Raw genomic sequence first — 17,088 nt, 5'->3', positions numbered from 1 at the left:
TCTTTAATATCAATACTCTGTGAAGAAAACTTTCCATTAATATTCTTTTTCTTTTTCTTATAGGGTATCCATGGAGTCATTTAAGCATGGAGCCCTGAGAGAACAACTGTCTAACTTGGCCACAAGACAAAAGAGGCTTTTAGTTGTGGCAAAGAAACAGAAAAAGATAAGACTGAAAATTCAAAACTATAAGAATTCCAAGCCATTGTCTGGTATTAGGAAGCGTACATGTAGCTCAGACATCTCTAGTGAGAAGAAGAGCCGAGAGTCTCCTAGTCTGAAAAACTCAGTATATCCCCAGTCAGACTTACTTTCACCTGTCAGTCTTGCTGCTATTTCTCCTGTCAATAGAAACATGGAAGAAATACCATTGTCGATGGAAATGGAAATAGAACTCTCTGGAAATGAGATGAATTCTAAACAAAATGTCCAGTATTGTGCCTTGGATGGACTATTGAAATCCAGACTCACAGATGGCACTGAGAAAAGTGAATTATCATCCCAGCCTGTTGCTTTTGTTCCTCAAGCAGGAAATTCACAAGCAGAAAGTTTAACAGAAACTTTGGTCAAAGGCTATGAACTTGATGGTTCTCCTGCAGTAACTGGCACTGTAAGTATTTCAGAAGATAAAAGTATGCTTTCCCAAAATGATGCCTGTCCACCAACTGTTCCTCAGAATTTGGACCTTTCCTGTTGTAATCCGAAAAGAAGAAACAAGAAAGCAGCTTCCGATAAACCATCTGTAGGAGCATCAGAACCTCTGGCTCATCAAGTGGTTACTGTCTTAGACACTGATATTGTGCAGCATGCGAATAGCGTTCCGATCCCTCCTTCCTCTGGGTCTGCTCGTCAACAACCTATTAAAAAGACGCCTCACCACAGCACAGCTCCTAAAAAGAAAAATATACAGCTGAAAGATTTGCTTTTACGTGGAAGAATTAATACAGGAAAGGACATTCTGGAATTCAAAACACAGGTATTTTTTTCTCTAAAGTCTTGCAAAATTTATAAGCAGTGTTGGTGTAGCATAGTATAGGCAAACAGAAAATAAGATTTGACTGTGCTTTCTAAATGTAGGAACATACGATATTCTTAGGAAGAAAATCCACACCTTATTCTGGAATTTCCCTGATAGGTTTCAGTTATAAGCACCTTTTGGTTCTCAGCTACTGTCAGTCAGTTATTTTGTGACAGGAGGGGTTTCAGAGCAGAGACAGGACATAGGAGCTGTTATTAGTTCTACACTAGGTTCAAGAGCTATCAGTGTACGCTAAGCCATTCCTAGGGATGTGTTCATTTGTCTTCCATAGATGCTCAGTTTAAGACAGACTTGAAGTTTCAGTAAGAAACAGTTAAAAATATAATATATGCATAAAAGTGAATTATGAGAAAAAGGTGTGTTAGATATGCCTATTAAAATACTTCATATATTCTCACTTTTTGAAAGAAGAATTTTGAAGTGGCAAAGATTACCAAGTCATTGAATATGCTTCTTTGCTTGTGGACTAATATTCAAGAAATCAGCCCAGCCTAACTGGAATTTAACTTAAATGGTTATGTTTCCTACTCTTCTCATTTCTAGACTCTGACTTTTCCTACTTCAGAAGCTTTACTTCTAAGTTAAGAACAAAAGAGTTTAATGGTGAAATTTTACTTAGAGTTCTATGATCTCATTTCCTTCAGTGCTCCAGTTCCTGCAGCCCATTCACTAAGCCATGCCTACCTTACAATGACCAGAGCACATCCGTTTTTAGTAGAAAGTTCTGTTTCCTCAGATTTTTGACAGTGTAGTTACTGGGTCAGCTTAATGAATCTTCAGTAGAGTTTTTCATAATTGTAGCCATTTTAAACTTATTTATTGGGGTATGATTTGTAGAAATTGCACACTATACATGCTCAAAGTGTACTGTTTGACAAATTTGACGTGTGTATTACCTGTGAAATTCTGCCATAAACAATAAACCATCCATCTGCTCCAGAAACTTCTTATACCTGCTATCTTTTTTCTTCTTTTTTTAAACAATCTTTTTTATTTTACATACCCATCCCAGATCCCCCTCCCTACCAAACTTCCACTCCCCAACCTTTTTCCCCACCCTACCCCATCTCTTTAGTTATCTTTAGCAGTTGGTCACTTCTGTGACTCAGAGGCTTCACAGCCATTTAGGGCTAGTGGTTGTTCCATCCCTCCCCCCTCCCCCCCCCCGTCAGCTTGCACAGCACCTTCTGGTACTGTGAAAGCTAGTCCTCAGGGAGCAGGCTTTCAGGTCAGAGTCCTCTTTCCAAAGTACATGGTGTCTTCAGTGATAGGGACTTACTGCCAACCTCTGGGAGGCAACTAAAGGCAACAGTTATAGGAAACATTGTTTTGGGAGTCTCTTGGACTTCCCTGACCAACAAACAACTCAAAAGAGACTTCATTCAAAGTGAGCATGTGTGTTATTTATCCCTCCCTACTCCTTTTCCTTCTGTATTGACATCCCTCCCTGCTTCCTAACTAAAGGCCACCTCACCGTTTTCCCTATTTCCCTTTCATATTGCTTGTATCCTGCTAGTCCCTCTCTAGAAACCCCTCCCCATCATCCTTTTTTTTATTTTCTGGTTTTCAGGTTATATATTCACATCTGAAGATTTAGATAGGTACCCCAGATGGTCAGCACTGAAATAATGTACATAAAAAGCAACATTAAACAGATTCAGCAGGTTTTATTTATGTATTTATGCATTATCGTATGCAGTGTTCTCTAGAGGTGCAGAACTGATAGACTTGACATGAAAGCTATTTACTAGACTGGCTATAGGATGCCGCTAGATAGTTCAACAATGGTTGTTGCCTCCTAACAGAAAGGCCAAGAATTTAATAATTATTCAGTCCACAAAACTCAATGCCTCAGCACTCCCAGTCTGGTACTGGAGTCCTGGAGGAGTCCTGGAGAATTTCTGGTTTTCAGTCCACACTGGAGTCCTAAAAAAGTTGGGTTTAATACTTGGCACAGCAACAGAGGAGGAGACAAATTTATTTGCTAGTTAGAGTGAAAGCAAACAGACAAAAAGTAAAGCTTCCTCTTCATTGTCCTTTTTCTGTGGGCCACCACTAGAAGCTGTGACCAGATTTTGAGTATCTCTTCCTACCTCAAATTATGTTTAATCAAAGAATAATTTGATTAGGATGCGTTCGTAAGATTTTAACCTTAATCAAATTAAGAAAGTCCCTCACAGCATGCCCAGTATTTGGGCTTTAGTTGATTCCAGATGTCATCAAGTTGACAATGAAGATGAGCCATCACATGCACGTGTACGAAAAGGAAGCCATGACCTTGAGAGGGAATAGGGGAGGAAATGTGGAAGACGATGGAGAGAGAGGACAGTGGAGGGGTTGGAGGGAGGAAATGACGTAATTATATTTTAATTAAAATTTTTTAAAAAAAATCTATGTTCCAAATGAAAGTGAAAAAAAAATGATTTGTCTGACTCAAAGTGGCAAAGGTTTTTTCATAGAATTCTGGCAGTTTTTTCTTAAAGCAAAGTCAGTGAGTTAATATATTGAGTAGCTGCAGTTATGGGGATGTGATGGTGGTGCTTAGGTGTCTTCACAGTGACTGCTTATGACCTTGTGGCTACATAAGTTACACTTCTCAAAGGATATAATTTACCACCAGGGTAAAGATTAAGCATATTTCTTACAGTTTGGGGCTAGGATCCATGCTAAATTAATTTTCTATTTTATCTATTTTTAGGATTCTGGTATCCCAGATTGGCCTGGAACTCTTTATGTAGCCAAGGCTAGCATGCAGTGATCCTCCTGCCTCAGCCCTCCAAGTTCTGGAATTACATGTGTGACCCACTATGCCCAGGCCCATTCATATTTCCTAATTTGGATAACTAGTTGGTCCAGCAGCATATGTCGAAAGAGGCATCCTTGTTTCAATGAGTTGCCTATGAGTCTCTTTAAAAGATCAGCTGCTCATATGTGTTTCTATTCCTGGACTCCCTATTGTTTCATTATTTATTTGTCTACCTTCATATCAGTATTAAACTGCCTTGATTATTGTTGCTGCATAGTAGATCTTGAAATTAAGTTAATGCTAGCCTTCTGATCATGTTCTTTTACAAACATGTTTGGCTATTTTAAGTCACATATGAAGTTTAGAATGAGTTTTTCAGTTTCTACTACAAAAAAGGCTGTTATTTTCATTGATATTTCATTAAATACGTGGGTTAGTTGGGAAGGAAATGGCAGCTGAGCAGTATTGTCTTGTTGAACCCATGAATGGAGGATGTCTGTCCATTTACTTTGGTCTTTGATTTTTCTCAGCAGCGTAGGGGTAACTCACTTTTCAAGTCTTTCTTATCTTTTATTAGATTGTCTATAAATATTTCATATCTTTTTTGGTTTTTTGTTTTTGGTTTTTTTTTGAGACAGTTTTTCTGTGTAACTCTCATGGCTGTCCTTGAACTCGCTCTGTAGACCAAGCTGGCCTCAAATTTATAGAGATCCTTCTACCGCTACCTTCCACATGCAGGGATTAAAGATGTGCCCACCCTCTGGCTAATGCAACTTTTCTAAGCTTACTAGTTATAGGATGTATTTGGAAATTTTATTGAACTTCTTTCCTCTTTTTTTTAAATGCCCATCGCCCAGAAAAACAGATTTAGGTTAACTCAAATTCCATGTCCCAATGTGGAAGCAGCTTTGTGAAGTTTGTTAAGTTTTGCAGACCAAGAAAGCCACAAATCAAGTCAAGTTTAAAAATTCATGAGTGGGTATGTCAGAAAGGCAGGCACAGCAGGATGGGGGAGCTTTTCTGTAGGCCCAAGATGCCATCTGAGATTTTGGGTTGGTGGAGGCTAGTGATCTGCTAAGTCAGTAGATATTTTTAGAGGTTCTTATCCACTAGTCACAGGGTCTTGGTTCTGACATAGAGGTGGACGATGAATGGCTATCCAGGGCCTAAAGCTAACCCAAGATGATGGTAATTAGCCCTTTGGACCGTCAGCATTTCAGCTTGTCCACATCACTCCATCTAACCAGTCAGTCCTACAGACAGCTTCTCGTCTAGACACACAATATGGTAGACAGCATTAGTTGACTTTTGGGTGTTAACCCTTGCATCCCAGAGATAAATTCCACTGGTGTGGTGTAAGATTCTTCCATGTTGTTGAATTTGATTTGTCAGCATATGTTAAAGATTTTCTCTATCCACATGCACCAGAGTACTGAACTGCTATGGTTTTGGTGTCAAGAGTACATTAGCCTAACAGAATGAGCTCACAAACACTCCTCTCTGCTGACTAATTGGAAAAGTTTGTGAAGTCTTGTTTGGCTTTCTCACAGTATTAAGCAGTGAAGCCATTTGTACCTGGGCTTTTCTTTGTAATGCTTGTTACTAATTTGTTTGCTTCAGGTATTTTTAGAATGTCTGTTTCTTCTTGAGTCAATTTTGACAGTTCATTTATTTCAAGGAATTTGCTAATCTAATTTATCAGTATATAATTATTAATAGTATTCCCTTATAACTTATTTCTGTAATATCAATATTAGTAGCTCCTTTTTTGACTGACGTTATTTGAGTTGTCTCACTTGATTTTCTTAGTCATCTAGCTTAAAGGTTTGTCAATTTTGTCCATATTTTTTAAAAACCTTTTTATTGCTTTTTCTCAACTGCTTTTTTATTGTCTGCTTTGTTTTTACTGTTTGTTACTTTTTTAGCTACTTATTTCCTTCTGCATTGTTTTTTTCAAGTACCTTAAAGGTTAAGCCATCAGGTTGAGACTTTCTTTTTTAGTGTTATTATTGTATTTACAGTTGCAAATATTACTCTAAAGCTAGGTGAGGTAGCACATGTTTGTGATCCAGTACTTGGTAGACTGAAGCAGGAGGAAGGCGTAGTCTACGCTAACTTGAACTACTTACTGAAACTGTCTCCAACCCCGTGTCCAACTCCACCCTGCACCAAAAAAGAATACCCTGTTGCCTGCTGCTTTTGCTGCATCTCTACAGTTCAAAATATTATATATTTTCATCCATTTTAGAGTTATCTGTGTGTGTGTGTGTGCTGCGATATGTATGTGTACGTGTGTGTGTGTGTGTGTGTGTGTGTGTGTGTGTGTGTGCAACTATAGGTGTCAGAAGTCAGTGTCAGGTGTTTCTTCTATTGCCATCATCCTTTCTAAAAGACTGGTCTGTCCCTGGACCTGGAGTTGACTGTCTCTTCTAGGCTGTCTGGCCAGAGAGCCCTTAGGATCCATCTGCCCCCACACCATGCTGTTGTTAAAGATACAACTGGATTGTATGTGGAAGCTGGGATCTTTGTGTATCCATTGGGCATTAGCCCAAGTATTTTCTAATTTGTAATTTGGTTTCGTCTTTGATTCACCGGTTACTTAGGAGTATGTTTAATTTTTATGTAATGGTGAGCTTCCTATTATTTTCTGTTAATAATTCCTACTCATATTTTATTGTGGTTAGAGAACATACCTTACACTGTCTCACTCCTTTTGAAACTTTGTAAGGCTAATTTTATGGCTTACCTAGCAAGTGCCCTCTCCTAAATAACATTCCACAGGCAGTACAAGGAATAACTATTTTATTGTTAACTTTTTTGCTAATTTATTTTGCAGTGCTGAGAACCTCGTATATGCAAGGAAAATAATATACCACTGAGCTACATCACCAGCCTTTGGTGTTTTTAATACATAATTTTGTTATTTTGCTTTCAGCCCAGGCTGGCCTTAAACTTACAATCCTCCTTTCTTAGCCTCACGGGTGCTGGGACTATAGATGTGTACCTATAATCCATTTACCTAGAGATTTCTGTATATTCTTGCTTAGTGTTCAATTTTATAGTGGTAGAATACTGTCTTCTTGCACTGCTGTTCTGCCTCTGTGATCACTATTCCTCCTTGTTGAAAGTAAGGCATCGAAGTCTCCAGCGTTTCATGTTGGTTTGTCTGTTTTTTCCCTTAAGTTTTTTTTTTTTGTGTTTTGGAGTTCTGGATTTCCACACACGTGTGCCTGTAATTGTTGTATCTGCCTGATGCAGTAACCTTTTTAGTGTTGTATAATGTCTATTTCTAATAACTTTTGGTTTAAAGTATTTCTGCTATTAGTATAACCAGTCCATTTTTCTTGTGCTTTTTGTTTGTATGATATGCTAAGCCATCTTTTAATTTTCAATTTTCTTACTTTTAATATAAAGTCTGCCTCTTGTATACATTATATAGTTGGGTCTTATTTATTTAGTCTAGTCTGACAACACCTGCCTTTTGATGAGCTATCTAAACAAGATAGTAAGCAAGAATTTATTAATATTGTCAGATTTGCACCTGTTAATTTTTATTGGATCCCATACTGAAACTTGCCTCATGACTGCTGAATATCTTTACATCCTTTAAATTATTTGATATATTTGTTCCATAATATAAGTAAGCTGCTTAGAGAGTCTTTGGTCTTTTGAGGTTGGTTTTTTTTTAAGTTTTGTTTGAGCGGTGTCAAATTTATAGCTAATTATTTTTTCCTACTGAATCAAGACTTTTTGACGAAGTTTTTTTGATGACACCGTTAGCCTTGGGGTTTCTAGTGTTGCGGTGGAGAAAGCACGGTCCTGCCGTGTGAGAGTGCCATGCCGTCCTCCAGTCCTTTCACACGCCACTGCGTTTCCATTCTCAGCCAGTGTGATAATTTCCTCTCATACAGATGTCGATCGCTGTTCAGCTGAATCCTTCAGGAGGACCCGATGAAGAACTAACAATTGCTCTTCCTCTGACTCTGCAGCACTTTGTCCTGCTGTGACCTCTGAGAATCTAGACTCCTGCCTGGATTCCCCTTCCTTGCCAGGCCTGGGATCTGAACTCTGGGACAGTAGGCTGAGGCAGTGGAGGCCTCACATTAAGTTCTTACTTCTCAGTGTTCAGTGGATGTTGTTTTGCCTGGTACTTGGCATTTTACAAGCCATTGTTTTGTTGGGTTTTGGGGGTTGGGGAAGTCAGGTGTTAGAGTAAATCCAATCTCTCATATTTCATCATGGCCAGAAACAAAAGTTTACATATTTCAGCAATTGCTTATCTTTATTTTTGTTTTTCTTCAGGAGACTACCCACAAAGCCAGTATTTTACTGAATGGTAAACTTAAGGTAGAAAACGGGCAGATTTATCAGAACCCAGTTACCTGGCTCAAGGATCTTCTGGGAGGTGGCAATTATGTGACCTGGAATTATGCTTGGAGTAAGGTAATTCTTAAATTTAACTTCATAATGAAATAGGAAATACTTATTTTTTTTTTTTTTTACTTTCAAACATCAATCCAGGAAATGTGAAGATCGCTGATTTGGTTTGTGCCCTGCGTGTGTCTCCTGTGATGTGCTCTTCTCTTCCACAGAGCGTTTGCACAGTGCCCAGGGCACGTAGCACAGCTGACTGCAGCCCTTCCTTGTTTTTATCTACTCTCAGAAACGCCATCACACCTGTGCACCTCTCTTTTTCCTCCCAAGAAGCTTCAGTTTTCTGAATCCATATAAAAAATAGGGATCATGAAGTAGCTGTGTTATTACTAGTATCAGGAAATAAATTCCCTAAGTACAAATGGGATGGGCAAGAACCCTGAGGCTTACAGACATTACATTACACTTTCCCTTTTGAATATGGTACTATCCTCAAATCACTCAAAGATTATTTTTCTCATTTTCACTTAAACCCTAAGACTTAGTAGCCTGGCTACTAATTCAGTCCTGTCTTCTGAATTATAAACTCAGTTAAGATCTCTCTACTTTAAGAACCATCTTATACTATAAGAACTATAAGAACCATAGTTGACCCAGACAAGCATGTATCATCAAATCCATCTGTGCTGGATAGTTTTACGTCAACTCAACATAAGCTAAACTCATCTGAGAGGCAAGAACCTCAATTAAGAAAATGCCTCCATGAGATCTAGTTGTGGGCAGGCCTGTAGGGCATTTTCTCAATTAGTGATCAGTGCAGGAGGGCCCAGCCCATGGTAGATGGTGCCATCCCTAGGCTGGTGGTCCTGGTTCTATAAGAAAACAGGCTGAGCAAGCCATGGGGAGCAAGCTAGTCATGGGACTCAGCATCAGCTCCTGCCTACAGGTTCCTGCCCTGTTTGAGCTCCTGTTCTGACTTCCTTTGATGATGAACAGTGATCTGGAAGTGTAAGTCAAATAAACCCTTTGCTCCCTAAATTGCTTTTTTGGCAATAAAAACCCTGACTAAAACACCGCCATTGTCATTCCAAAGACTAGAGGATACACTTGAACTCCACTAGCCACCTGAGCAAGCCGCAAAGCACACATTAACAGAGGATGGCTTCTCATTTTGTCCAGCCTAGCTCTGCTTACACCCTCCTAGTTCTGCTCTGCCCCCAACTCTGCATTCCTCTAGACAGCTACCAGAGTAGTTTTAGTAATGTATTTTAGCTCCTTCACTTGTATCAGCATATTTTGGATTTTGTACCTTATGTACTCTGTCTGCCATGCCTTCCGCTCTCCTCTCCACCAAAGGATTAACTCCCCTCCTTTGGGATCACATATCTGCTTTCAGTTCATCCTTAGTTTTTATGCCAAGTCCTTTCCATGGATGCGTAATTCATTACAAATGTTAGCAATCAACATCTTAATAATTTGATATTAATAATAATTTAATAATAGTCCCTTTCATTGCAATATTTTTAAAATTATGATAGATTATACTCTTTTACTGACACAGACTCTTTCCTCACATTGTGAATCTGGCAGATTGCTTGCTTTCAGTCATTTGACTTTAGTATGCCCATGTTACAGTGAACCCAGTGAGGACTCGCTGTATCCTCTCTTTTCCCGCATTGGAACTACTACTGTGTTTCCTGCCTTTGAACAGCTGATTATGACATATGGCTCTTCTGCTATACTGGTGCCTTGTTAATGTATCATCTTGCTTCTGATAATTTCATGTCAGCCACGTCAGCTAGACCTGTAGTTTAGCACCTATATGGTAGTGAAACAAATGCAAATGTGGGCCCTAAAAATAGGACAGTTCTTGATGTGAGATACCTGTCCAGGTATGAGCAGCCTCAGAGGATTACTCTTGCAAGATTGGTAAAAGAAAAGAAAGCAGAGCTTTAACACTTCCTACAGGGCACTCATGCAGCGAACCCCCCTGCCCAGCAGGGAAGAACAACCACCAGTCGAGGATTCTTCTCAAATCACGCTTTATTGGAGCCTCTTGGTTAAAAGGAGAGCAGGAAGCGAGGGGCCCCGAGAACTAAACGGCAGCCACTTATACAGGGAGAGTGGACACGGGTCGTTCTGTCTAGAGCCTTGCCTAATATGGAGTTGTTTACTCGGCACTGCAGGGGCTCAGCGCCATCTTGTGATGGTGGCCGGCAAATCGGCCTGCATCCCTGCAGTTCCCCCTTTTTGTTTTATAGCAAAGTAGGCAACAAGGGGTCTTATTCCCATTCTGGCTCCCACCTCATGATGTGGGGGCCGATCAAGGGAGGCCCAGGCTTGTGGTACTCCTTCTTCTGTGCAATGGGCCAAACCCCTAGGAGGTGCAAAGGCAGTACCTCAAGCGTTGTCTCAGCATACCTTCCCTGGTGCAATGGGAACTAGCCCTACAGGGGTGCAAAGGCTATGCAGGACAAATGCCTACTGGTTCTTAAGAACCGATAACCATATTTTGGGGAGAGTCACCACACTCCAAGGCGGCTAAGGCCTGTAGGACAGCAACCTTATCTCTATTTGTTTGGGCTCAAAGATGGCAAATCAGCCACAAGCAGACCATGCATCCTCCCAGACAGCATGCCAGAAATATCCCAACCCCCACCCATTCCTTAAAAAAGGAGAAAGCGGAATATAGCCAATCAGAAAACTGTTCAAGGGTGATGGGCTGGACATGAGTATTGTTCGGGATAGTGATCTGAAACAATTGATTCTGGAGTAACAGCTCCACTTCCCGCGACCAGTTCCCCGCCAGATACTCCCCAATTCTTCGTGACTCATTCCTGGAATTGTTGAAGACAAGAGAAGTAATGCACACATGTTTCTGATAGGAGACACATCTGATCTGGACCAGACGGGTCAATTCATCCACCTGGGTCTGCACATAATCTATCCTCTGATTGGCAGCTATTATGCCGGAAAGAATATGGTTGTTGATTTTATTCTGGGTTTCTAATGCATAGATGTTTTTGAAACCACGTCGTTAATTGTGGTCGCCGTTTGCACCTGATTAGCCATGGCTATGAACTCTTATATTTTTGGTTGTGAGCCTAGCCTTTAACGGCTGAGCCATCTCTCCAGCCCGGTGACTCTGATATGCTACCAGAAACATTAAGGAGCCAAGTCCTAGTTAATTGTAGCATCGCCAGGGCTGAGATATCTACAGTGGCTCCCATCTCGTTAGAGAGCAGCCATTAATACCAGGACCATCCTGACCCGATAGTAGAATTTTGATTAGACTGATTATAAAGGTATTGGTGATGCCCTAAAATGAGTGGCATTTTTAGGGATGGATGCACCTCCCAATGGTACCATGGACTCCATACTCATGGCCAAGGTGGTAGCATTAATGGATGTAGCATTATTGGGCCCTCCTGACCCTGAGGTGGCACCCTGAGTCACCTGGGCTAATGCTGCGCCCAGGGACCCTATCCCAACTTTACTCTGCATCAGGGGATCCATCCAATTGATCAAGTTTTTGCGTAAAAGCTTTATGCAGGGTCCCTTCCCCTCAAGGGAGAAGCACATAGTCCCATTTAGGGCTATCTTTGTAGCATTAAACAACTCCTGTTTAGCTTCCGAGTTAGGCAGACAGGGTGCCTCCAGATAGCAGGAGGTGGAAAACAGTATGGGCAATATGGAGGAGTTAGCATGAACAGGCATCGGCATGGGCCAGGCCCTCGTTACCGCCCATAACGTCATTGGACTCGCGTTCAGCAGGGTTGTCTCCATTGCCAGGATCAGCATCCATGTTGTTGGAGCCCTCATCTTCAGCTGTTGGTCTCAGGCTCCTTGTTAGCCGTGTCAGTACCCAATGAGGGACTTCTTGACTCTGTGGGAAAACACAAACAGCTCCCCTGGATCCTGCAATGACTGGATCCGGTCCATATCATTTGTTATCCAACATATCTTTCCACATAATAGACACTCCCTTATCTTCAGGGGTCATGTTAGCATGGCTATCAGCGGCTGTTCAGCCTTGACCATCAAAAATTAGAAAATTAAATGTAAAAAGTGCCAAAGCAATTCTATCCCTGGGGGACGCTGTTTCTGCTATTCCCTGTTTTTGTTTTTGTTAGAATATCTTTGAGGCTTCTGTTAGCCCTTTCAACAATCCCCTGGCCTTGGGGATTATATTTCTTATATATATTATATTATATATTATATATTATTTTGTTATATTATTTTATATTGTATTATATTATATTTTATATTATACTATTTTTATATTATATTATATTATATTATTTTATATTTCTCTGCCCAAGGGCTCTCTTTGGCCCTTTTTCTTGAGCTAAACTTTTGGATCCTTTTTCTTTTCCTTTTCCTTTTTACTTTTAGGCCTGTCCAAGTCTCCCCCTTTTGATTCCGATTCTGATAAGCTGTCCTGGTGTGTCATTAATGCCTCTCTACCTTTTCTAATTAGATCTGTATAATCACCCTCCCGTAAGCAGTTCCTCACTAGTCGCCATAGTGGCTTAGTGCCACAGCCTATTTTGTCCTCATGATTAACTCTTTCCAAGTCCTGTCCTAATTTTTCCCATGAGGGCAAGGTGAAATCCCCAGAGACCTCGAACCACGTTGCGTTTTGGTCAGTGTCCTTCACGACCGTATCAATCGTGCTCCGAGAAACCTTCAGGCCACGCTGTTTAAGCAGTACCTGCAAGGAGTTAATCAGGTTGATAGTACCAGGACCAGCGCCATGAGTGTTATCCATAATGCGCACTTATTCATGGGCTCCCTACGGGGAGCCGCTTAATTTACGGTGGTCTTACTTCCCTCTTAGAGAAAAGCCTCTTTACCTACAAGGGACTTACTTTCGATTCTAGCTAGGCGTGGTCGCAATAACAAAGGCACTCTCTTGACCAGGCTTATGGCAGCGCAACCAAAAGCAACATAGGAACACACAGATCACAATCACCACAAAAGCGAGGCAGAACACTCCAGGGCTCAACTCCAGCAATCATTGTATCTGGGGGACTTGCTTACCGCCGCCGCCACTCCACGTGTTGAGTTCTGAATCCTCTCGGGCCCTCGCCCTGTGACCGAAAGATGTCCCAGCTTCCCGGGGTTCCGGCACCAGTTGCAGCGAACGCCCCTGCCCAGCAGGGAAGAACAACAACCAGTCGAGGATTCTTCTCAAATCACGCTTTATTGGAGCCTCTTGGTTAAAGGGAGAGCAGGAAGCGAGCTCCCCCCCCCCCAGAACTAAACAGCAGTCACTTATATAGGGAGAGTGGACACGGGTCATGCCTGCAGGAGGTTCTGTCTAGAGCCTTGCCTAATATGGAGTTGTTTACTCGGCGCTGCAGGGGCTCAGCGCCATCTTGTGATGGTGGCCAGCAAATCGACTCCCTGCACACTCATGCTCTTTTAGTAAATGCTCAAGGCTAAGAAACATGACTTCTATGAGGTTGGGTTTTTTGGTTGTTTTACAAGTCTTTATAAAAGTTTACCATAAAACTTACTTCTTTGGGCTTTAGGGGAACTCCTAAAGTCACAGTCACTTCTGGATGCCAGGGATTTTTTGCTGTGTTTGTAATTGTATGTATTTCTGCTGACTAGTTCTGAGAATGGTGATGGTATACAACCAGGGATGATTAGCTGGCCAATACAAATACCAGGAAACTGAGACTTGCTCTGCATCTGCAGAGCCACTAGACAGAGCTGATTCGTACCTTCCACACAGAGGGTAGACTGCTGTACTGCTTTGCCAGGGGAGTCCTGACGCTTACTCCCATTGGACAGCATTGAAGTTTCTTGATGCTGTTGCCCTCTCCTAGCTACTAGTGTTCATTCCAATGGGCAGAGGCACCTCTGGTAAGAGACCAGATCACCCTAGTGCCTGGTTCATCCATTCTTTATAAGTTATGATCAGAGCAACAGTTTTTACAACAGCCATACCTTAATCACTGTAAAAACCAGAAGTGGCTATGTGTGGTACCTCATACCCTTAGTCTTAGCACTTGGGAGGCAAAGACAAGGGGATCTCTATAAATCTGAGGTCATTTTTGGTCTACACAGAAAGTTTCAGGGCAAGTAGAGCTATATAGCTAGACCTTATCTCAAAAGAACCAAAACAAGCAAAAAATAAAAACTGCCAGACCCCAGTTCCATAGCTTCTGATCTGATAACCTTTGCAGGGCCCAGGAAGTGGTATTAGGGGAGGGGCACTTGCCACAGACCATGAGCGTCAGTGACCACACTATATGGTTAACGAAACTGGATGTCTAACTGCAGAAGAATAAAATTAGATACATGTTTTGCACCTTGTACAAAAGTCAGTTTGAAATAGATCAGAAACCTTAATTTAAAACCTGAAATGTCTAAAACATAAAGCATATTCTTGAAGACAGTGGGGTCGGTGAGAACAGAGCACCAGCAGTGCAGGAAGTAGCCAGAGTACCAGGAGATGGTCTGCTTGAAATGAAAGGTCTGTGCAGCCAATGGAACTCAGCAAGCACACAAACAGCCCACAGAATAGGAGAAAATCTTCGTGAACTGTGCTTCAGACAAAGGGACGATAGCCATAATTTACAAAGAACTGCAAAAATTAAACATCAAAAGAAATAACCTCTAACTGCTAGTTAACAAATGGACTAATGACAGAAACACACCATTTTCAAAAGAAGAAATACAAATGACCAATACTATTTTTTAAGTGTTCGACATCCCTAGTCATCAGGAAATGCAAATTCAACTACTGTGAAATGATTCCTACTCTAGTCAGAGTGCTGCCATCAGGACATCTGAGAGCAAATATGGAGAGGATGTAGGAGAGGAGGAACCCTTATCCTCTGCTGGTGAGAGTTCAAATTACTATGACCAGTGTGGAAATCAATTTACAGTCTTCTCAGAAAATTAAAAAGAACTACCATGTGACCCACTGTTTCCTGGGCACACATACTCTGAGCACTCCACATCCACCAATAGAGACAGCTACATATTTGTGCTTACTGCTGCACTGCTAAAAATAGCAAGGAAATGCAATCAACACAGATGGAAACCAGCAAATGGCTCAATAATGAAAATGTACACATACAAAAGGACTGTTACAGAACTGTAAAGAAAAATGAGTCAGGAAAGTAGCAGCAGAGTAGATAGATGATGATTATTATTGTTGTTATTATTATTATTATTTTGTTATTATTTGAGCTCACTCAGATTCAGAAAGAAAAAAATACATATGGCATGAGACTGAGAAAGGGAACTCCAGTGATGTTGGATGCAAGCAGGACGCGTGAGCTGTGAGAGAAGATGCAAAGCTAGTTGTTTTTCCAGCCTTAACTCTGTCATAGTTTCTTCTTCTAATTGATATTGGAAGTCTAAAGCGCTGAACAGCACTCCTTGAGAAGGCCATTCTGACTGTGCAGAGGTCTCTGGGATGCATAGTTTAGAGCGAGACAGTGTTTGCTTGAGTGGTGCTGTAATACAGGTCTGTGATAGCATTTCTGAATTCATTACAATAAAGTGATTTTGAAAATTCAGACTTTAAAAAAAGATTCACAGCCTTAAACAGTCTGCTTTGGGCACTGGAGAGATGGCTCAGCAGTTCAGAGCCCTGGCTGCTCTCCAGAAGACACAGGTTCTATTCATAGCACCCACATGGCCGCTCACAACTGTCCGAAACCAGGTCTGGGAATCAGTGCCCTCTAACCTCTGAGGGCATGAGCACAAAAGTGGCGCCATACATGCAGGCCAAAGGCTCATACACACAGAATAAAAAAGCAAATTTTAAAAATCTGTTTTGTAGCATTTATGTTGTAGTGAAGCATATTTTGTTTTTAGTTTTATGAGAACCTGGGGGAGTTGACCAGACCAGGTTGGCTTTCTTGTTTTTTAGCTATATCATATTTAATTTTTAACTGCTTGTTATGTTATCAGTCACAGTTTAAAAATTACTGACTGTACTTGAGGCAATATCAGTTCCACCCCTTACCTAACCACATTCCATATAGATAGTTCCCCCAGCACACAGTCATTCTGTCAACACTTGTTCCTCCTCACTGACTGATGGGAATCCACAGCTTCACCAAGGTGATTTTTCTCCAGCTTATTTACTTTATCACTAAAACATATTCTTTTTCCTTAGTCTAATTGTCTATTCTTTTAACTCAAAAAGAAAAGTCACATGGATAGTGTTTTGTTGTAGAAAAATGTCCCATAATGGAATAAGAATGAACTGCAATCCCTACACAACTGGCTCTCTGGAAATTTTTATATGTTTCCTACCAATTTAGTTCTCGGAAGACAATAATAGACGAAAAAGAAAGAAATGGGGGGAGGAAGGAAGGAAGGAAGGAAGGAGAAAGCCTAGGAGATACCCAGCTTTCTACGAGACACTGAAAGTGCTTCCAGGCAAAGCTTGCAAGCACTTAATCCATTGCACTACCTCATAGGATTTCTATAAGGATTAAATGAACTAGATATTAGAAGTGTTTGAGAATACCCTGTGACCCATAGCTAGATTTCAAAATACAGGCTAATGTTATTGAAGATATTTTTGGGTACAAAACACAAGTCACATAAGTTTTATCTTCTGTTTATATAGTATAATTTTGTGACTAGAGTTTTGAATTAAGAACAATGGTTATATAGTTAAGAAAATCTAAAAATGAAATTCTACTGTGTAAGGCAAAACCCAGAATCCCCAGAAGAAACCCCCTAAGATGTACTCTAAGTAATAAAATTACAATCGATTAGAATCCCCAGGATTTCAGGTAGAAGAAAGACCCTGGTTTCCAGGTTGCTTCAGATTCCATCTCCCTGTTGGCAAAGGCAATGGCGCAGTGATGAAAACGCCTGCTCTGGCTGCATGGCCAGAGATGCAGCTGTGCAAAGCCAGTCCCTCCTGGCTTCGCACCAGCCATGTAAT

At 41.0% G+C, this 17,088-nt stretch overlaps 1 protein-coding gene across 11 annotated transcripts in view; it reads left to right on the top strand.

The window, feature by feature from the left end:
- The window catches only part of Ankrd31 (ankyrin repeat domain 31), a 137,624-nt gene that overhangs the window by 100,017 nt on the left and 20,519 nt on the right, over positions 1 to 17,088 (top strand). For all 11 annotated transcript variants that reach the window (XR_005284624.1, XM_038321865.1, XM_038321872.1 and 8 more), the window contains 2 exons: positions 64 to 976; positions 8,088 to 8,228. Coding sequence is in view for 10 of the 11 variants with exons in the window: in XM_038321865.1 (XP_038177793.1) it covers positions 64 to 976; positions 8,088 to 8,228 (1,054 nt within the window). In the remaining variant the exon portion in view is untranslated. The remainder of the gene's footprint in view (positions 1 to 63; positions 977 to 8,087; positions 8,229 to 17,088) is intronic.

This window comes from Arvicola amphibius, chromosome 3, assembly GCF_903992535.2.
Source record: "Arvicola amphibius chromosome 3, mArvAmp1.2, whole genome shotgun sequence".
NCBI classification, from domain to species: Eukaryota; Metazoa; Chordata; class Mammalia; order Rodentia; family Cricetidae; genus Arvicola; species Arvicola amphibius.
This window is presented reverse-complemented; position numbering and strand designations above follow the sequence as displayed.